Below are 22,569 nucleotides of genomic sequence, written 5' to 3'. Positions count from 1 at the left end.
ATGAGTGATTCTGTTTACAGAAAAATATGGTGTCTCTCAATACAGAAACCACCAAAACTAAATTAACTACTATAAAAAACTGAGACTTTCTTTTCAAGCCTGGCACAGCTTAAGCTGGGATGAGGTAAAGCTTATCTCTACACTTCCCATGACCTTAGTTCTTCAACAGAGAATGGGTTTAAAAGGACACACGTTGTCAGCAGAGCACTAAAATGCTTACTAGAACATTAGTTATTAGTTTGTTCTAGTCAGCATTACTTAAAATGCTTAACAAAACAGTCTCTTCTTTTAATTTAATTTTTTATTGGAGTATAGATGATTTACAATCTTGTGTTAGTTTCTGCTGTACAACAAAGTGAATCACTTATACATATACATATATCCACTCTTTTTTAGATTCTATTCCCATATAGGTCATTACAGAGTACTGAATACAGTTCCCTGTGCTTAGTTATCTATGTGGCAAATCTTTGATATAACACCAATATTCAACAAGTGAAGTCTCCTGAAGGTTCTTTATGATGTGAAATCTGAAACTATATTAATGAATTTTCATAGTTTGTTACATTAAAATCCAGTGGTCTATCTTGCACATTTTACCAGGGATGATTTTTGGATTATCATAATTAGTTATTTGGAAAAGACTGTTCACTGTGATATGTAGATCTTCCCAATGCTGACAAATTTCATTATACTTATAAAAATCACATTTGTTAATATCCTCACTATGGTTAATAGAAAAGTACTTTAAGTATTGAGAAGCTGTGAAGCTCACAGTGGCAGATACAAGTTTTCCAAAACTCTACTTTTCATGCGAATGCTCAAATTTTATCATTGGCAACAAACACTACCCTTGAAGTGACAGGCTCACTTTGTTCATTTTCAGGAAAACGTTTGCCAAGTACCTGAATCTGAAACAACCACAGTTTTTCTGCTAATCATCCTTTCAAGTAAAAATGGTGTTCCATGAAAAAGAGTGGCTAATTCAGCTTATAATTCAAACAGTCGCCAACGTATTTTTCTTGGAGACAACCATGGATGCAGTATGAGTGCTTTATGGGTACTTCTTTTTTTGGCAGGGGGCGTGTATAGTTGTTTTACAATGAACAAGCAGACTCTTTTAAGAACTTTATCTTAGTGCATTTTCTTTTTAGCAGCACTCACTTGCAGAAGAACAAACTCATAGATTAAAGGAAGTCCTGAATAAGGAAGTCTTTTGCCAACTGGAATGACACTGGAAAAGCTTAAAAGATACATATAACTAAAACGTCATTAATGAAAAAATTAAATTTGTGTTAGAAGTCTCACCAATGCAGAGAGAGCTTCAACAGAGATCTGTAGTTACTGTAAATTTTTGAAAGAAGACTCAATAAAGAGTAAAGAGGAAAAAAAAAATTCAGAATGAAAAACATTTAGCTGCTTAAATCAGCTGGCAATAATTGTTCATTTAGAAGGAAGGAAAAGAAGTAAAACAAGCCAGTGGGCTCAACTAAGGACTTTTTCCATTGCCCTTTGGGGCTACAGAGAATTCCAGAAGCAAGAGAGACATGAGAACAGTGTAAATCCAAACACCACGGAATGAAAACATATATGGCAGCGTTTCAATTATTCTTCTGAGCTGAGGACAGAAAAGTAAGTGTGGATGTGTGTGTGTGTGTGTGTTCACGTGTATGCTCTGCCCTCTGTGACGGTGTTTGAGATGCTGCGGGAAGGGTACCACCGCCCTTGGCGAGGTGGGTACACGCTCCCCACGGTACAAGGCAGGAACCTGACACACAGGAGGCCTAAGTGCGGAGCCTCAGGGAGCCGCTCTCCTCAGCCACTGCCTCTCCTACCCTTGGACACAGCTCATCACTGAGGGCCTGAGTGAGTCAACGTCACCTCTTAGCTAAAGAGATTCTTGAGAGAAAGAGAGTCAGCCAGCCAATGAGAAAGGGACACACCTACCGGATTAGGATGAGGGAGGTGACTTTTCCATAGTCAGCTGGCGTGAAAACTACACCAACCCTTTTCCTTTCCAAAGGTTGCAAATGTAAGTGGAGGATGCCAAACCTGGATTCCTCAGAATGCACACCCTGCAAGTCATTAATAAATGCAATTAACTCCTACAGAACAAGATTCCATCTTCATTAAAATGCATAAACATGACTGCTGTTTCTTTAACGTCTGGATCTGACCACCCAAATCAACCTGTGGAACTTGTTTACTGCGAGAGTTCACACCCATCAAAAGTTCCTGAGCCCGGCTGAGAAGCAGAGGCAGAGGTTGCAGGACAACCTGACATGGAGGCTGAAAAGGGGACTTGCCGCCTGGACCAGATGGGAGCTGGGGCTACAGGCCTTTGATGCAAAGATGCTTTGGATGTAAAACATTACTGAGAAAACAGAGCAATAGCCTCTGCTTGAATGCTACAGGGATCTGACCAAACCACATGTCCACTGCTGAACAACCCTAAATTCTCTTTAAGTTTATAAAGAAACCATCTTTATTTAGTTTCTCCATTTAGGAGAAAGATCTTTATTTATTCATATCCTCCTTTATTCTCCCCAAGATTTCTTACTTTCTCTGAATAAATTTTGTGTTCTAAAGTTAATATTCAAGATTTAGTTCTTTGGGCTTCCCTGGTGGTGCAGTGGTTGAGAGTCCACCTGCCGATGCAGGGGACATGGGTTCGTGCCCCGGTCCGGGAGGATCCCACATGCCGCGGAGCGGCTGGGCCCGTGAGCCATGGCCGCTGAGCCGGCGTGTCTGGAGCCTGTGCTCCGCAACGGGAAAGGCCACAACAGTGAGAGGCCCGCATACCGCAAAAAAAAAAAAAAAAAAAAAAAATTTAGTTCTTCATCATTGTGGTAGACTTTCCCTCTTTCCAATGTTTTCTCTAGCTCCTTCTCACTAAAAATAATTTATTAATTCTTTAGAACTGTAACCATGTAGTCTACATAATATTTCTCTTTTCTATATTTTTAGTTTTTAAATTTGTTTTATCCCTCAGTTATTGCTCGCATTTCCCATACTATCTGAAAGAAGAAATAGTGATGGTATTTGATTCATTTTCATTAAAATTATAAACTTCATGAAGTTTATAATTCATTACAACTTCATTATACACATATGAATGTTGAAAAAAAGCTGCCGATTTAGGGTATTAAAAGCATAATAACAACAGCACCAATTATTAAATAAAATAGTTCTTATATGCCAGGCTCTGGAATATAATTAGGTATATAAAATGCTAAGCATTCTATAAACCTATGGAATCTTCAAACATTATTATGAGTGAGAAGGAGAAGACCTGGAGAGGTTAAATAATTTACCCAGGACTACATGGAGGAGCCTGGATTTGGAACTTTGAATGTCTAATTCCACATGCTCTTAACCAAAGGAACCGCATTTCTAAAAATAAACCAACAAAAATGTAGGCCTTTCTTATATGGCAAAGAATTCTAATAAGAATTTTAAGTTAAATTTGTAGTGTCTCAGAGACATTGATACTGACTATTCTTTTTGTCAATGTAATAAATTAACAATAGTGATATCTCCTTTGTCACAAAAGGTATAACATTCTCGGGGGAAATCTTCAATCACAGATTAAAAACTTTTTGCGAGTTCCACCATTTGTTTAAATCTGAATAGAACACTGACATGTAAAAGAAACTGGCATTATTTTTGGAATTTCAAGTTACATGTGGTTAAATAGTCGTGGGACAAAATACCTGTCAGCATTTTGGACTCATTTACCTCCCAACAGTCCTGGGAGACTGCCTGGTGAAGAGAAGAATGAGAGGGACAGGGCAGGACAGGCTTGCTAACACAAGACCCTGCTGCCTAGACCACTGACAAAGGGAAAGGAACGTTACTGCTTGCGTGTTTCTTACTATAAATAACTCTCTGTTAAAAATCCACTTAAAAGCTTGCTTTGATTCGTTCTAACTCACAGTTGGAGGCTATCTGTGGCCCCCCTCTTTCAAGTTAATCTACAGCCAACAGTGTATCTTTGGAGGGTTATGGGTAGAGAAAGAAGAAAATACCCAAGGCATTTGAATACATGTGTGTATTAGAACCACAGTGACATGCATATGTGTGTCTGTGTATTTTTTTAAGAGATGCTTCATTTTTAATTGATCTCAAGCACAGAATACCAGTGACGCACAGAACGACTGCGTGAAAACTCAGAAAGCAGGCTGCCAGTTCCCAGTTAAGCAATGTCCTCGCCACGTGACATGTTTACACCCTCCCTGGGTATAATTTATGCGAGACCTCATGAGGGCCCACAGGCTCAAGACTCCCAGAAATCCTTTTTTATAGAGCAGGTGACTATCACAGAAACTGGGTGATCTGCTAAAAACATGAAGCCAGTTTAGTAAGAGAAGATTTCTTTTTAACGTATTTGTTTTTACCTTATCTTGCCCTTAAAAGAATTTGATGGGGCCAAGGAATCTTAAGACAATTATAAATTCTGGGATCTCGGGTTTTATGGTTTTCTACATAGCTCTGATTCAATTGTTATTTCCTCACTCACATGAATCTAAATGATCAAATTAAAATGATTTACAGGCTCACATGAACCATGGGCTCCTGCTGCATTAGTTAATTGGAAAAAGCTGCTATGTATACTTAACTCCTAGAATATAAAAATAGACAGCCACATATATTACATAAAGACACTTGAAACACAAATCAGTGAGGCCCATATGCTACGTGTCTAGTTGGTCAGCATTCTTTTTTCTGTTTAAAGATGACATCCTACCCGGTAAGGGCAAGCTTTGGTGAGCTGGAATTCACTCGTTGTGAAATTAATCATCTGCACATCGGTGCCAAACCTATAAAGAAAAAAATGTTTAAAATAGCATTCAGATCACCAAGAAAGAAAGAAGAACATACGTGTGCATATAGATATATATGCATTTATTTGCACACAGACACAATTCACCCCAACCTGTCACTCCTGTGTCCCAGCCCCCCACGCTGTACCAGGCATGTTGTAAGAGCTCAATAAATATTGTTGAATGAATCATGTTGGCAGCACAGAATGTAAAGAATCATATGGTGACAGAAGCTCCCAACATGAAGCAATTTTTTTTCCCCAAATGGTTCACAGCTATGGAACCTGATAGGAAGTGACTCTCAGCCATGGACCGTTCTATCTCCCAGTGGACATCTGGCCACATCTAGAGACACTTTTGGTTGCTGCAGCTGGGGAGGTCCCACTGGCATCTACTGGGTGGGAGCCAGGAATGCTGCTAAACATCCTTCAAAGCACAGAACACCCCTACCCCCACCCCAAACAGAGACTCATGTGGTCCAAAACATCAGGAATCCTGAAGCTGAGACCCAGGGATGAGCCAGAAGAGGAAACATGCTAAGTGAAACTGTGACTACTGTGCAAAAATAAGATGTAACGGACGTGAACTATGATCATATTTTGTATAACAACACTAGGTTAAAACACACTGAACCACTAAACTCATTTCTTGTGTTGCCCAGAGGTCACTGTGATTTCAATTCTAAATTTTAGGAGTACATGTGAAAAATCATGATTGTAAAGGTTCCCTGACAAGAAAAGAATATTCTCCTGGGCCCTGGACTTGACATGGTAACATTCAAGACCCACACAGTACCCAGAACTGGGAATTGTCCTCAGGGGTCTGCACTGAGGAGACGGGGGCTGTGGTCACAGGCTGATCCCATGCACATCCACACACAGGTCCCAGGGAAAACGCAAAGGACGTTAAATAATTCTGGGTCTTAACAGGACCTCCCAACACTCCGTGAGAGGTCTTCACCAGCTGGGCATTACCATTTGTGCAGCAGGCGCGCGGCAGCCTCAGGCTTCGGGTACAAGGAGACAGGCAGGAGCTGCAGGGAGACTGGCCATGAGGAAGGGTTCTTCACCACAAAGTACTTCACCTAGACGTGCAGAGAAGAGAGTCAGGCCCCAGGGAAGGCAGACCACTCCTGAGATGCCCCTGCAAAAGTGCATCACCTGCATCTAACCACGAACGATCACCCAGTCAATTCCTCTCCCCTCTGAACTTCAAACTCACTCACTCCTACTGAAGCCCGTGTTAGTCAGGATTTTCTCTGTTTTTGCAGTTGAATACTTTCTTAGCTGATAGATTCTGAACTGAATACAGACTTCATAAAACGTGTTTGTTTTAAGCACTTTCAGTCTGTTCACGAGTTTTACCCCTTACTTTGTTCTTCTGACACCTCCCTCCTAAAAGCACTGAATGGCATATGTGTGTCACTTAATTTCAACTAATTTTGGTTCTAAAACAGTATCTCAAGGTGGCGATACTCTGATAACATAAAAACCCAAGAGCTGGGGTGAAATGAAGAGATGAAAAGACGCAGGACTCTCACCACGCTGTTCCTCAGGGCGGTGGCACTGAAGTTTATCACGAGGCCAGCCTCCGGGATCAAGCGAGGCAGGAAGAGAGCAAAGGGTTCGGACTCCTTGGATTTCTTCGAGTGGGCAAACCGAGTCATGCCTAAAACGTTCCTCCTGTGTAATTCATAAACAAAGAAATTATGAAAAATAATTTTGACAGAAAAAAAGGAAATCACTTCCACTAAGAGGAACAAGGGGATCTTGGAAAAAAATGATTTATTTGGGGTCTGGGTGACACAAACTACAAGATGATCCTGGAAGGTCCTGTTTTACTAGAGAGCAAGGAAGTGCTCAAAGAATGACTGGCACACAGCGCTCCCATCAGGCAAATCTGGGACAAGTCAGCATCAAAAATAATAATGGTGGTAAGGACCAAAGAATCCATAGTGATGCTCAAAGAGTGTAGAATGAACAAAATAATTAGAAACATCACCATTTTTGCAGCCATCCATTCAACAACTGATCCCAGGCAAGGATTATCAATGGATGCCAAAATCATGGGGTGAAACATTCTTAGGGAACAGGAAATGTACATGGTCTTGAATTATCATAGCACATATTACGTATTAATTGCAAAAGGAAAACTATCTACAATGGAGAGAGTCAAATGATTCAACTGAGCAATGTCAATAATGGGACAAATTGACATTTATGTCCCTCCCTCAGGTGATGAAATGATAAGGACACAACACCGACCAAGTAATTAGTACTCTTCCCCGAAATGCTCAACAGGAATGTAAACTTGAAGAAGCAACCCCCAAAAAATCCAACGTGTTGAATGTTCTGTAAGACAACTGGCTAGGACGCTTTAAAACACTGACACTATGAAAGACGAAAAAAAGTGCAGACACTAGTCTGAAGAAAATTAAGGAAACATGACAACCAAATGCAATGCATGGTCCTTGAATGGACTCTGGATTTTAAAAAAGGAAAAAGAGAGGAGGGACCTTCAAGATGGCAGAGGAGTAGGACGTGGAGATCACCTTCCTCCCCACAAATACATCAAAACTACATCTACACGTGGAACTGCTCCTACAGAACACCTACTGAACGCTGGCAGAAGACCTCAGACCTCCCAAAAGGCAAGAAACTCCCCACGTACCTGGGTAGGGCAAAAGAAAAAAGAAAAAACAGAGACAAAAGAATAGGGATGGGACCTGCACCAGTGGGAGGGAGCTGTGAAGGAGGAAAGGTTTCCACACACTAGGAAGCCCCTTCACTGGCGGAGATGGGGTGTGGGCAGGGGGGAAGCTTCAGAGCCATGGAGGGGAGCGCAGCAACAGGGGTGCAGAGGGCAAAGTGGAGAGATTCCCACACAGAGGATCGGTACCAACCAGCACTCACCAGCTCGAGACGCTTGTCTGCTCACCCGCCGGGGCACATGGGGGCTGGGAGCTGAGGCTCCGGCTTCGGTCAGATCCCAGGGAGAGGACTGAGGTTGGCTGCGTGAACACAGCCTGAAGGGGGCTACTGTGCCACAAGTAGCCAGGAGGGAGTCCAGGAAAAAGTCTGGACCTGCCTCAGAGGCAAGAGACCATTGTTTTGGGGGTGCGTGAGGAGAGGAGATTCAGGTAACCGCCTAAACGAGCTCCAGAGACGGGCATGAGCCGTGGCTATCAGCTCGGACCCTAGAGATGGGCATGAACCGCTAACACTGCTGCTGCTGCCACAAAAAATTCTGTGTGCAAGTGCAGGTCACTATCCACACCCCGCCAGGAGCCTGTGAAGCCCGCCACTGCCAGGGTCCCGTGATCCAGAGATAAGTTCCCTGGGAGAACACACAGTACGCCTCAGGCTGTTGCAACGTCACGTCAGCCTGTACCACCGCAGGCTCATCCCATGTTCGAAGTATAACTACTATACTCCTCCCTCCCCACCCCCGGCCTGAATGAGCAAGAGCCCCCTAATCAGCCGCTGCTTTATCCCCATCCTGTCTGGGCAGGAACAGATGCCTGAGGGTGACCTATAAGCAGGGGCGGGGCCAAAACCAAAGCTGAACCCCAGGAGTTGTGCAAACAAAGAAGAGAAAGGGAAATCTCTCCCAGCAGCCTCAGGAGCAGCGGATTAAATCCCCCCAATCAACTTGATGTACCCTGCATCTGTGGAACACCTGAATAGACAACGAATCATCCCAAAGTTGAGGCAGTGGACTTCGCGAGCAATTGTAGAGTTGGGGTTGGCAGTCTGCAGCTGATTTGTTTCTGATTTTTATGCTTATCTTACTATAGTTTTTAGCACTTGTTAACACTGGGGGATTTGTTTATTGGTTTGGTTATTCTCTACTTTTTATTATTTTTATTTTTTATTTTAATAATTTTTAAAATTATTTATTTATTCTTTTCTTTCTTTTTTCTCCCTTTTCTTCTGAGCCATGTGGCTGACAGGGTCTTGGTGCTCTGCCCTGGTGTCAAGCCTGAGCCTCTGAGGTGGGAGAGCCAAGTTCAGGACACTGGACCACCAGAGACCTCCTGGACCCATGTAATATCAATTGGCATGAGCTCTCCCAGAGATCTCCGTCTCAGTGCTAAGACCCAGCTCCACCTAATGGCCAGCAAGCTCCAGTGCTGGATGCCCCATGTCAACAACTAGTAAGATAGGAACACAGAGAGGCTGCCTAAAATCATACTAAGTTCACAGACACCCCAAAATACACCACCAGACGCAGTCCTGCCCACCAGAAAGACAAGATCCAGCCCCACCCACCAGAACACAGGCACCAGTCCCCTCCACCAGGAAGTCTACACAACCCACTGAACCAACCTCACCCACTGGGGGCAGACACCAGAAACAATGGGAACTACAAACCTGCAGCCTGCAAAAAGGAGACCCCAAGCACAGTAAGTTAAACAAAATAAGAAGACAGAGAAATATGCAGCAGATGAAGGAGCAAGGTAAAAACCCACCAGACCAAACAAGTGAAGAGGAAATAGGCAATCTACCTGAAAAAGAATTCAGAATAATGATAGTGAAGATGATCCAAAATCTTGGAAACAGAATGGAGAAAATACAAGAAACATTTAACAAGGACCTAGAAGAACTAAAGAGCAAACAATGATGAACAACACAATAAATGAAATTAAAAATACTCTAGAAGGAATCAATAGCAGAATAACGGAGGCAGAAGAATGGATAAGTGACCTGGAAGATAAAATAGTGGAAATAACTACCGCAGAGCAGAATAAAGAAAAAAGAAAGAAAAGTACTGAGGACAGTCTCAGAGACCTCCTCGACAACATTAAATGCACTAACATTCGAATTGCAGGGGTCCCAGAAGAAGAAGAGAAAAAGAAAGGGTCTAAGAATCCCCATAAGGTTAACAGCTGATCTTTCAGCAGAAACTCTGCAAGCCAGTTGGGGGTGTCAGCACATACCTAAAGTGATGAAAGGAAAAAACCTACAACCAAGATTACTCTACTCAACAAGGATCTCACTCAGATTGGACGGAGAAATTAAAACCTTTACAGACAAGCAAAAGCTAAGAGAATTCAGCACCACCAAACCAGCTTTACAACAAATGCTAAAGGAACTTCTCTAGGCAGGAAACACAAGAGAAGGAAAGGACCTACAATAACAAACAATTAAGAAAATGGTAATAGGAACATATATATCGATAACTACCTTAAATGTAAATGGATTAAATGCTCCCACCAAAAGACACAGACTGGCTGAATGGATACAAAAACAAGACCCGTATATATGCTGTCTACAAGACACCCACTTCAGACCTAGGGACACATAAAGACTGAAAGTTAGGGGCTGGAAAAAGATATTCCAGGCACATGGAAAGCAAAAGAAAGCTCGAGTAGCAATTCTCGTATCAGACAAAACAGACTTTAAAATAAAGACTATTACAAGAGACAAAGAAGGACACTAGATAGTGATCAAGGGATCAATCCAAGAAAAAGATATAACAACTGTAAATATTTATGCACCCAACATAGGAGCACCTCAATACATATGGCAAATGCTAACAGCCACAAAAGGGAAAATCAACAGTAACACAATCGTAGTAGGCGACTTAACAGCCCACTTTCACCAATGGACAGATCATCCACAATGAAAATAAATAAGGAAACACAAGCTTTAAATGACACACTAAACAAGATGGACTTGATATTTATAGGACATTCCATTCAAAAAATATATACTACACTTTCTTCTCAAGTGCTCATGGAACATTCTCCAGGATAGATTATATCTTGTGTCACAAATCAAGCCTTGGTAAATCTAAGAAAATTTAAAGTGTAACAGGTATCTTTTCTGACCACAATACTATGAAACTAGATATCAATTACAGGACAAAAACTGTTAAAAATACAAACACATGGAGGCTAAACAATACACTAATAAATAACCAAGAGATCACTGAAGAAATCAAAGAGAAATAGAAAAATACCTAGAAACAAATGACATTGAAAACACAATGACCCAAAACCTATGGGATGCAGCAAAAGCAGTTCTAAGGGGGAAGTTTATAGCAATACAATCCTACCTCAAGAAATAAGAAAAATCTCAAACAACCTACACTTACAGCTAAAGCAATTAGAGAAAGAACCAAAAAAACCCAAAGTCAGCAGAAGGAAAGAAATCATAAAGATCAGATCAGAAATAAATGAAAAAGAAATGAAGGAAATGATAGTAAAGATCAATAAAACTAAAAGCTGGTGCTTTGAGAAGATAAACAAAATTGATAAGCAATTATTAGCCAGACTCATCAAGAAAAAAAGGGAGAAAATTCAATTAAACAGAATTAGAAATGAAAAAAGAGAAGTAACAACTGATTCTGCAGAAATACAAAGGATCACAAGCAACTCTATGCCAATAAAATGGACAACCTGGAAGAAATGGAAAAATTCTTAGAAAAGCACAACCTTCCGAGACTGAACCAGGAAGGAATAGAAAATATAAACAGACCAATCACAAGCACTGAAATTGAAACTGTGATTAAAAATCTTCCAACAAACAAAAGCCTAAGACCAGACGGCTTCACAGGCGAATTCTATCAAACATTTAGAGAAGAGCTAATAACACCTATCCTTCTCAAACTTTTCCAAAATATAGCAGAGGGAGGAACACTCCCAAACTCATTCTACGAGGCCACCATGACCCTGATACTGAAACCACACAAAGATGTCACAAAAAGAGAAAACTACAGGCCAGTATCACTGATGAACACTGATGCAAAAACCCTCAACAAAATACTAGCAAACAGAATCCAACAGCACATTAAAAGGATCATACACCATGATCAAGTGGGGTTTATCCCAGGAATGCAAGGATTCTTCAATATATGCAAATCAATCAATGAGATACACCAAATTAAGAAACTGAAGGATAAAAACTATATGATAATCTCAATAGATGCAGAAAAAGCTTTTGACAAAATTCAACACCTATTTATGATAAAAAAAAAACTCTACAGAAAGTAGGCATAGAGGGAACCTACTTCAACATAATAAAGGCCATATTTGACAAACCCACAACCAACATTGTTCTCAGTGGTGAAAAACTGAAACCATTTCCTCTAAGATCAGGAACAAGACAAGGTTGCCTACTCTCACCGTTATTATTCAACATAGTATTGGAAGTTTTAGCCATAGCAATCAGAGAAAAAAAAGAAATAAAAGGAATCCAAATCTGAAAAGAAGAAGTAAAACTGTCACTGTCTGCAGATGACATGATACTATACTACAGAATCCTAAAGATGCTACCAGAAAACTACTAGAGCTACTCAATGAATTTGGTAAAGTAGCAGGATACAAAATTAGTGCATAGAAATTTCTTGCATTCCTATACAGTAATGATGGAAAATATGAAAAAGAAATTAAGGAAACACTCCCATTTACCTCTGCAACAAAAAGAATAAAATATCTAGGAATAAACCTACCTAAGGAGACAAAAGACCTGTATGCAGAAAACTATAAGACACTGATGAAAGAAATTAAAGCCGATACAAACAGATGGAGAGATATACCATGTTCCTGGATTGGAAGAATCAACACTGTGAAAATGATTATACTACCCAAAGCAATCTACAGATTCAATGCAAACCCTATCAAACTACCAATGGCATTTTTCACAGAACTAGAACAAAAAATTTCACAGTTCGTATGGAAACACAAAAGGCCCCAAAGAGCTAAAGCAATCTTGAGAAAGAAAAACGGAGCTGGAGGAATCAGGTGCCCTGACTTCAGACTATACTACAAAGCTACAGTAATCAAGACAGTATGGTACGGGCACAAAAACAGAAATATAGGTCAATGGAACAGGATAGAAAGACCAGAGATAAACCCACGCACATATGGTCACCTTATCTTTGATAAAGGAGGCAAGAATATGCAATGGAGAAAAAACAGCCTGTTCAGTAAGTGGTGCTGGGAAAACTGGACAGCTACATGTAAAAGAATGAAATTAGAACACTCCCTAACACCGTACACAAAAATAAACTCAAAATGGATTAAAGACCTAAATGTAAGGCCAGAAACTATCAAACTCTTAGAGGAAAACATAGGCAGAACACTCTATGACAAATCACAGTTAGATCCTTTTGACCCACATCCTAGAGAAATGGAAATAAAAACAAAAATAAACAAATGGGACCTAATGAAGCTTAAAAGCTTTTGCACAGCAAAGGAAACCATAAACAAGACCAAAAGACATCCCTCAGAATGGGAGAAAATATTTGCAAACAAAGCAACTGACAAAGGGTTAATCTCCAAAATATATAAGCAGCTCATGCAGCTCAATATCAAAAAAACACACAACCCAATCCAAAAATGGGCAGAAGATCTAAATAGACATTTCTCCAAAGAAGATATACAGATTGCAAACAAACACATGAAAGGATGCTCAACATCACTAATCATTAGAGAAATGCAAATCAGAACTACAATGAGGTATCACCTCACACCAGTCAGAATGGCCATCATCAAAAAATCTACAATCAAGAAATGCTGGAGAGGGTGTGGAGAAAAGGGAACCCTCTTGCACTGTTGGTGGGAATGTAAATTGATACAGCCACTATGGAGAACAGTATGGAGGTTCCTTCAAAAACTAAAAATAGAACTACCGTATGACCCAGCAATCCCACTACTGGGCATATACCCTGAGAAAACCATAATTCAAAAAGACACATGCACCTCAATGTTCATTGCAGCACTATTTACAATAGCCAGGACATGGAAGCAACCTGAGTATCCATCGACAGATGAATGGATAAAGAAGATGTGGCACATATATACAATGGAATATGACTCAGCCATAAAAAGAAATGAAATTGAGTTATTTGTAGTGAGGTGGATGGACCTAGAGTCTGTCTTACAGAGTGAAGTAAGTCAGAAAGAGAAAAACAAATACCATATGCTAACACATATATATGGAATCTAAAAAACATAAAAAAGATTCCGAAGAACCCAGGGGTGGGACAGAAATAAAGACGCAGACAAAGAGAATGGATTTGAGGACACGGGGAGGGAGAAGGGTAAGCTGGGACGAAATGAGAGAGTGGCATGGACATATATACACCACCAAAGGTAAAACAGATATCTAGTAGGAAGCAGCTGCATAGCACAGGGAGATCAGCTCGGTGCTCTGTGACCACTTAGAGGGGTGGGATAGGGAGGGTGGGAGGGAGATGCAAGAGGGAGGGGATATGAGGATATATGTATACATATAGCTGATTCATTTTGTTCTACGGCAGAAACTAACACAACATTGTAAAGCAATTATACTCCAATAAAGATGTTAAAAAAAAAAAAAGGAAAAAGAAAAAGACAGCTATAATGGATATTTTGGGGTCAACTAGGGAAATGTGAATCTAGACGGTATATCAGCTCACATAATTGCATCAGTGTTAAGTTTGCTGGGTATGTAATGGCAGTGTAGTTATATGGTGGAGAACGTTCTCCTTCGAAAAGAATGTCTTTCCTAATAAAGTACTGAGGGTTGAAGTATCATGATGTCTACAGCTTACTTTCAAATGACTCAGCAAAAAGAAAATGTATGTATGTGCACATAGATACAGACGTAGAGAGAGAGAAAAAAGCAAAAGTGGTAAAAATGTAAACAACTAGTGAGTCTAGATTGATTGGGAATATTTGAATATTTACCATACTATACTTTTCAAATCTTCTGAGGTTTGAAATTTGTCAAAATAAAAGGCTAGATATTAAAAATTCGGTGTTGAAATTTCAATAAAGTATTATGTCACAATGTCTCCCCAGTGCTGAACAAAGAGAGGTGAAAACATACTTGCAGACGTCACCATTTTTTAATTTCTTCCATCTTTCATACAGTGTATTTGCAAGTTCGGAATCCACATCCCAGGTAGACCAATCCAGAGAAAGGCTCCCTTCCCAGTTAGGATTTTCTACAAGTTAAATCAGATGTACTATTTAGATGTACGGAAAACACAATTCACTTAGTAAATAATGCCAAGGGCTGAGGGTTAAAACTTCTCAAACTGAGAGGACGGTAAAGTGATCAATGCCCCCCTGTCCTCGGATTGCTCTACTAAAAGTCCCTCTAACTCAATGGCAAATGATATATCAAATCAAAGAAACGTATAAAACGAAACTAAATCGAATTATGTGAAGGTAATAACATAAAAGACACATGGCTCATGAATACAGTCTGAAACAAGTTAAAAATCATACTCGGACCATGTTTAACAGCTTTATACCTAAAAGGCTAAACTGCTTCCACGTAAGTGCTAGTCATCATCTAAGCCGGGTTATTAGGCAGAATGCTGACGCGCAAACAGCAAGCCTCAGAAGAGAGCCCAGAGCAGGGCTCAGTCTAGAGAAGGTGCGTGTTTACATTTGTAAGCTGGTCTCCGGCTCACCTTGCCCTCTCTACTTATCTGTTCTGTCTTGTCTGTGCTAAAGAGCATTATCAGGGCGGAAAAGTGGGAATCTCCCAAAGGAAATCTCTGTGCTATAACACTGTCCTTAGACTACATATTTTAATAAGTCAAAAAGCAGGAAGAAAACCAGGAACAGCTTTCTCTGTCAACACTCTGGCCCTCAGGCTCAGACAGCAACTAGCGCTCCCTATGCGATGTTTATGCTCCTGTACTAGAGTCTTCAAACACAATTCCAAATTATTTTTTTACTAACTTCTAGTCAGCCCTTTTATAAAAGAACCAGAATCTTCCAATTGTTCCTGGCAACGAGGTTGCTATGATGATCAAATAACGTGTCTGAAAAAAATCCCTTACAAAAGTAGAGGCTAAGACTTAAGGGGGCTTTAATTACACAAGCACTCGGATGTTTTTGGAGGATTCTTAACAATTTCAAGTCGTTCTATTAATGATCATGCTCTTAAAGAACAGAATATGATGCAATGACGTTAATAGGACTAATTATTCCATCTACAAATACGAATTTTCCTCACTACTTCCCACCCAATCCCAAACTAGAGTTCTACAAAAAGCCTAAGGCAAAATACTTACCCGCTTTTGATTTTCCCATGAAATAATGCATGCCACAATGTGCTATCACTTCAAAACCCAGACTCCCTTCCTAGATTGAAAAGTAATATATGAATAACTTACAACACAACACTAAACACAAAAATCCTAATGCACTCAAATGCGTAGCAGACGTTGGCCTCCACCTCAGCAAACTTCCCTTTGTCCAGAAGCCAAACTGCTAGAAAGGGGTTTCTTGGCTTCCTTTCTCCTTGAATGAGAACTCTAACTGTCTATACAGGCAGGGTCACTACAGTGGATTCTGTGCAATAATCAGTGCCCACAGTGACACACACCCCTTGGGCCTGACAGACACCAAGCTGCCTTCTGAAGTCAGGATTAAATTAGTCTCAGGACATTCTTAGTAGGGTTTGTAACAAACTGTACTCTAATCCATAGTAACTCCTAAGCTACTCAGGACATTTAAATGAATGTCGCACTTCCTAGGCTCGGCAAGCAGACCTGCTGCTTCCACACATTCCTGCAGCCTGCCTGCTCCCTCCCAGTCACGCTTCCAGTATGCATCCTTTGATGGGAAAAGGAAATTTCCAAGAAACCTCCCCTGCTCAAAATATGGATGAATGAAATTAACCTTATATTTTGTTTAGCGTAATTTTAGAAGCCCTATCTTTAAGCTTTTAGCTAAACATGAGGCACTTCTATCTATGAAACACCAACGCTAGTAAGTGAGAAAAATCATAAAGATGGTTGCATGAATGTCTCATAGTGGAAAATTAGAACCCAGCATTATACAGAAGAGCTTGGATCAAAAAGAAGCAATAACAGTAACTAAATGAAAAGAAATAAACATTAAGAAAAAATGAGGCATGTTTAAGATAAGATCTAAATTAAATACAATTTACCCAGATTTTAGAAAGCATTTTCTTAATTGTGAACCCTTTCAGGCTTTAGATTTGGCCCGCTAAGGAAATTCAAGGATTATGAGCAGCTGGGAGCCAGTTACCAGAGGTCTAAATAAAACATTTAATGATTTAGTTTATTTGAAGTCATTGCAAGTATGTCCTAAAAGCTCAACTGTGTTTGCTACAGCAAGCACATATTCCTTGCTCCATACATTTTGGAAATAAGTGAAAATGAGATCTATCGACCTGTAATGCCTTATTTCATTTGAAAATTACCTCATATCACTTTATGAGAAATAGAAACTCTTTTCAAATAAAGATTTCTGTATCTGAACAATTTATCATCTAAGACTGGCCAGATAATATCCTTCAATTTCTTAGGCAGCCTTAAAAAACATGAGCTCAACTCGGTCAATAAAGTCCAAGCACCGTAAGATAAGTTAATAAAAAGAAACAATAATTATTACAAAAATTATAACACATATGTACTGTGTAAACAATACCTTGGTCGGCGCCAAGTAAATCTGTAGAGGTACTGCAAAAACAGCACCTACGTTTGTAGTCAAAAATACACGGGTGAATAGATTTATGGCAAAGTCTTTAACGGCAAGTTTCAAAGAAAATATTTTCCAACAGCCTGGAGGTAGAAATAAAGGGCCAGTGAAATTCAGAATCTAAAAAGAAAAGAAGTAAGAGAAATTACTTTCCTAACTAACGCTAATTATGATTAAAATCATTATAATGTGTGATACTAAAGTTCTTCTATACTTTGAGAAATACAATTTTACTCAGTTATTTCCAGGTCCAATATTGAAATATTTTTATATAAATGATAGGTTTCACTTAATATTTAGCATGCAACTGTTTTTAAATTTCACAAAAGTAATCTTGAAATGTTCATAGGCAGTCTTTTACAAAAACCTAGTATTGTATCATGAACCAGGCTTCTTTTTACTAAATATAATCTTTTTAGAATAAATTATAATTTATAATATTTTTAAATAATGGTAACAGTAAATATCTCTAAAAGATGTATCCTGGTCCCTTTGAGCTCCTTGAACAATAGTTTGAAAAAAATAAAGAGAGCCTAAATGTAATTCTGAAAACGTTAAAAGAAACACTTGCTTTAAAATTCATAAGTGAAAGTAAGATTCTGTAAATATCAGTTTCATAGTATTTGACACTAAACAAATCTTAAAATAGGCTAAACTTGGATAAAAATACCATGTGTACCTTTAAAACACGCTTGGTCTCCTTGGAAACAAACACATCATTCAATACAACACCACGGTCAAAATGGTTGAGGTACCACATTGACCAAAGCCCCGATGTGTTCTCATGAGTCTCTATGTGAAACTGGGTGGCAGAAGAGTCCATTCGAAAATACCTGTGAACACAGGACATGCATGCCATCAGCCCTGTGTGTACAACAGCTGTTAGCGTGCGAATGAGCCTCTAACTGCAAAAATAGTAGCCACATAACATGTCAGAGAACAAATGTAAGTACTGGCAAGGACCAGACAAGTTGTCTTCTTCAACCTTCCTGCCCACGAGTGGAGCATCTGAAGGCCAGAGGGTGCAATGGAGCCAGGACCAGGATGGCTCACAGAGGCCACCAGGCAAAACCAGGACCCAAATGTAACTCAGAAACTGTGCAGGAGTACTTCTGCCTTCTCCCACATGTGGCCGCCTGGCCTGGATCTGATCCACAACCTCCGTCATTCAGCTTCTTCCCTCCCATCCTGCAAACCACCCTTTCCTTCCTACTAGCTGTGCTAATGTAGGGAAGGCAAGTCCAGAGACAGAATCATGCAAGTCTCCGTTATATTTTTAAATCATCTCTAGATGGAGGGGGTGGAGGGGAACCGCTCAATACCAGAGAAAGCGAAATTCACCCACCCTTGAGACACAGGAGAGGAGAGGCACGCTTTTAGTGTCGGAGTGTTTTTTTTCTTCCTGTCTTCTCTCATCCCACTGTCACAGGATGGAGCTGTTTAGAGGTAGGAGGAAATAAATGTGAAGTATCAGAATCTTTTCTTTCATTATGCCCAAACAAAAACAAGATAAATGTTTTATTTGTAATGTTTTAGTTCCTTCACTCTTCTGGCTCCAATAAAATCCTTTCTTGAACACTATCTTTCCGCCTTCCTGGCTGCGTGCCCAGGAAGTTACGGAGAACGTGGTGTCTACCTACCCACCCCTCTTTCCTAAAGCAACCTCTCATTTCTTCTTTGGCGGGGGGAGCGGGGGGAACACAGTCAACGCTTTGTGGCTCTCCTTTTACAAAGATCTTAAGTAAGAGGCAAGTCCTTAGGTCTGCAGAGATGACAAAAGTGAACAGTGAAGAGGCGTGGTAGAGGTGTGAGTGAGAAAGGAGCAGCTCAACCTGAGAGCACGGAGGAGATCACAGCCAAAGTGGGCCCGCGCTGCAAAACACTTCTGAGGTATCAAATCACTTTCAAGTATTCCTTGAGCCATGGCAGGACATCAAAACACTGGTACTGAATTCTTGACTCTGATACTAATACCCAACTCTTTTTTTTCTTTTAGCTATATATATGGTTCCCCCCAAACTTCAAACACTAACAAAAAGATGTGAAAATAAAAGTCTACCTTTCCCCCTGACTTCCCCATTACCTTAGACAAAGGAAACAACTGCCAACAGACTCCCAAGCATCCTTCCAGGTGCTCTAACATATACAAATACACAGATACCCTTAGAAGAACGACACTGCTGATACTGCACGCCCACGTATGCTTCTTAACACCTGCAGACGCTAGCCCCCCCGCCCCCGGGGATGAACTACAATTCTCTGTCAGTGGAGGCTTAAACTGTTATGCTGCCGCAAACAATGCATATTCCTATGTTACAGTTTTGAACATCTAAAGTGTATCTCTAGATAACCTTCTAGAAGTAGAATTAAGGATCAGAGAGCACATAGGCACATCTTCAATTTTCACAGAGACTGCCAATTTTCCCTCCCAAAAAGGCTGCATCAATTTATACCCATGTCAAAAATATGAGGTTTTTTTTCTTCCTAATCATTACCAACACAGAATATTAACATTCTGTTTGACCTTCATAGATCTAAGTCATAAATTATACCTCATGTATTGCTTTAAGTTAACATTTCTTTCAGTGTAAGTGAGGTGGTGCTTGTTTTCTTATGTTTAAAATGCATTTCTTTACAGAAATCTTTTGAACTATAAGTAAGACCCTGAAGATAGGATTAGGTTTATACTCGCTAGACATTCTGCATTGATTTCTACACAAAGAAACAAACCTGGGGCAGCTCAACCTCTCTGTGAAAGCAGTATGTCCATCAGACTCATATACAACCTGGTCTTTCAAATCACCAACTGAATTACGATCTATAAACTCAAAATCCTGCACATGGGGCAGAATAAAAGCAGCATCACCATCACTTCTTCCATCACGCTACCTCTTATAACTGTTAAGTCTGTGGAATTGAAACCGAGCCCATTCACTTCCTAAAGACTTGCCTACGCTGTAGTTGTGAGTCATTTCACAGAAAGAACTGCAGGCATTAACAACTGGATAATGAAAATAAAAAGACAATCTCCAATATTTTTAAAATCCGTACCTTTGCAAGTAAAAGAGGCAATTTTTGTAAAGTTTGTTGTGGAAGTAGGTAGGAGTACTGGTTCAAACTGCAGAGACAGGGCATCTCTCTGTGAGAAATGATGTACATCCTGTAACAAAAAACAATCCACAGTACTGCTCTTAGCTGGAGAAGACTGATCCAGTTTGAATCAACCCTGTTAAAATGACTAAGTAGCTCAGACTGGCATACAGAACAACTGCTCAGCAGATGTGCCTGTGATGGTACGAAGGGGTGCTGACAACCTTCGTCCAAATATGGGCTCGAGCAAGGGAGAATGGGTTTAAATGAAAGCAAAAAATAATAGAGACAAGTGTTTTCTCCAAAATCTTCACGTTCTGCAATTAAATACACACTTGTAAGTTTAAACTACACTTTATGAAAGTATTTACAATTACCTGTATCCATAGAAGGCTGTTTCCTGAATGCAGTATATACATGTTCACTGCCGAATCATCTGTCCAAAAGAATCAGTGCAATGAGGTTAGAAGAAAGGGCCATCTCATCCTCACACCTTAATATAGTAGTTAAACCATCACATTACACATCTCTATAAAAAAATGTAACTCACTTTTCAACAAAATTGAAGTGAGGAGCTATTTTCTGTTGATTAAGTCACAAGAAAAAGGACCTTGGCAAAAAGATTGACCTGTCAACACAGGTTCTCTAAATGATGAGCTACCAGTGGAAAAAGTCTGAGTTTAGGGTCATAGTACTACTCCCCTGGATGAAACTAACCAACTGGACAGCTTCAAATAAAGTTAAGGTCTCCTATTGATTAGACAGCTCCTCATTTCCTTATTTGACAACCACACTTGGGAAAAATAAAACCCTGGATCTCAAAATGCAGGCTTCCCTTTAATCCTCACCAACAGAAGTGCTCCCCATGGGACACGAGTCTTTTCTACACTGATGTCTACCTGGCCATTCTGGGAATCACCAGAAACTATGAACCCAAGGACAGGAAAGCTCTCCTGCTGACCCATGTCTACTACAGCCAATTCTGAGGACTGGAAAGTAAACAATGTTTGACCAACAATTAAGACTGCCAATTTAAAACTATATTTTGGTACCATTTCTTTCTCTGAATGTGTATATGTGTGTACATACACACACACTCTCACTTACCAGAACAGTCTTGATAACCAATGGATAAGAGCAAACCCTACATGATAAATCACATGGATCATACGTGTCTCCTACAAAATCTCTCAGAAACTTAAACTGATAAACTAGGTTATTTTTGGTAAGTAGGACACACAATTTCAAAGATAAAGTTCATAGAAATGAACACTGAAACTCACACTACTCTTACTGACCAGGCATCCAGGAATAAGCAGCAGACAACCAACTATTAGAAATATAAACAGCATGATTTGGTCAACTGAGCTTCTGCAAATCAGTAAAACAGAAACAAGAGACACAAGACTTCAAATACTTCGTGAATATTTATATTAGATTGTCGTGCCCATTTAATTAGTTTACTATCTTCAGAACGCCAAGAAAAATTCTTCCCAGGGAAACACAGAATGGTTTGCCGTTGCCACTTAATTTATTATTTATTTATTTGTTTGTTTGTTTATTTATTTTGTTGCTGCACGCGGGCTTTCTCTAGTTGCAGTTAGTGGGGGCTACTCTTCGTTGCGGTGCATGGGCTTCTCACCGCGGTGGCTTCTCTTGTCGCAAAGTATGGGCTCTAGGTGCACGGGCTTCATTAGGTGTGGCACGCAGGCTCAGCCTGTGGCACACAGGCTTAGTTACTCCGTGGCACGTGGGATCTTCCCGGACCAGGGCTCAAACCCGTGTCCCCTGCACTGGCAGGCAGATTCTTAACCACTGCGCCACCAGGGAAGTCCGTTGCCACTTAATTTACCCCAAAATAATACAGCCTTACTAGCGGGTGCAGATTGAGAACCAGTTACTACTACACTGTGCTAATAATGAAAGCAAAGGCTCTCTGTCTTGGATTGCAATGATACGATCTATAAGTAAATGATACAGAATGATGACACAGGTTAATCAAAATATGTTGTAACAGAAAAGTTTAAAGATTCCACCTTACCTGAGGTCTCAGATTTATCTGTAGCTACATAAATAATAGAGAGATGATCTAACAAATCTTGTGTGTTTTCTTCAAATTCTTTCGAGGCGTTTTCCATTGTTACAATTATGCTCATTTGTAGCCGTAAAACATCATCTGATTCCACATAGCAACTCTGAGAT

At 40.1% G+C, this 22,569-nt stretch overlaps 1 protein-coding gene across 9 annotated transcripts in view; it reads right to left on the bottom strand.

Moving 5' to 3' along the window:
* Positions 1–22,569, bottom strand: part of TMEM131L (transmembrane 131 like) — a 159,652-nt gene that overhangs the window by 36,262 nt on the left and 100,821 nt on the right. For all 9 annotated transcript variants that reach the window (XM_049709058.1, XM_033403554.2, XM_033403574.2 and 6 more), the window contains 12 exons: positions 22,409–22,562; positions 20,745–20,803; positions 20,329–20,437; positions 18,623–18,713; positions 17,957–18,110; positions 17,227–17,397; positions 15,843–15,912; positions 14,642–14,759; positions 6,364–6,505; positions 5,798–5,907; positions 4,748–4,820; positions 1,948–2,075 (listed from right to left, as the gene is read on the bottom strand). In XM_049709058.1, the coding sequence (XP_049565015.1) occupies positions 1,948–2,075; positions 4,748–4,820; positions 5,798–5,907; positions 6,364–6,505; positions 14,642–14,759; positions 15,843–15,912; positions 17,227–17,397; positions 17,957–18,110; positions 18,623–18,713; positions 20,329–20,437; positions 20,745–20,803; positions 22,409–22,562 (1,379 nt within the window). The remainder of the gene's footprint in view (positions 1–1,947; positions 2,076–4,747; positions 4,821–5,797; positions 5,908–6,363; positions 6,506–14,641; positions 14,760–15,842; positions 15,913–17,226; positions 17,398–17,956; positions 18,111–18,622; positions 18,714–20,328; positions 20,438–20,744; positions 20,804–22,408; positions 22,563–22,569) is intronic.

Source organism: Orcinus orca, chromosome 4 (assembly GCF_937001465.1).
Source record: "Orcinus orca chromosome 4, mOrcOrc1.1, whole genome shotgun sequence".
Lineage (NCBI taxonomy): Eukaryota > Metazoa > Chordata > Mammalia > Artiodactyla > Delphinidae > Orcinus > Orcinus orca.
This window is presented reverse-complemented; position numbering and strand designations above follow the sequence as displayed.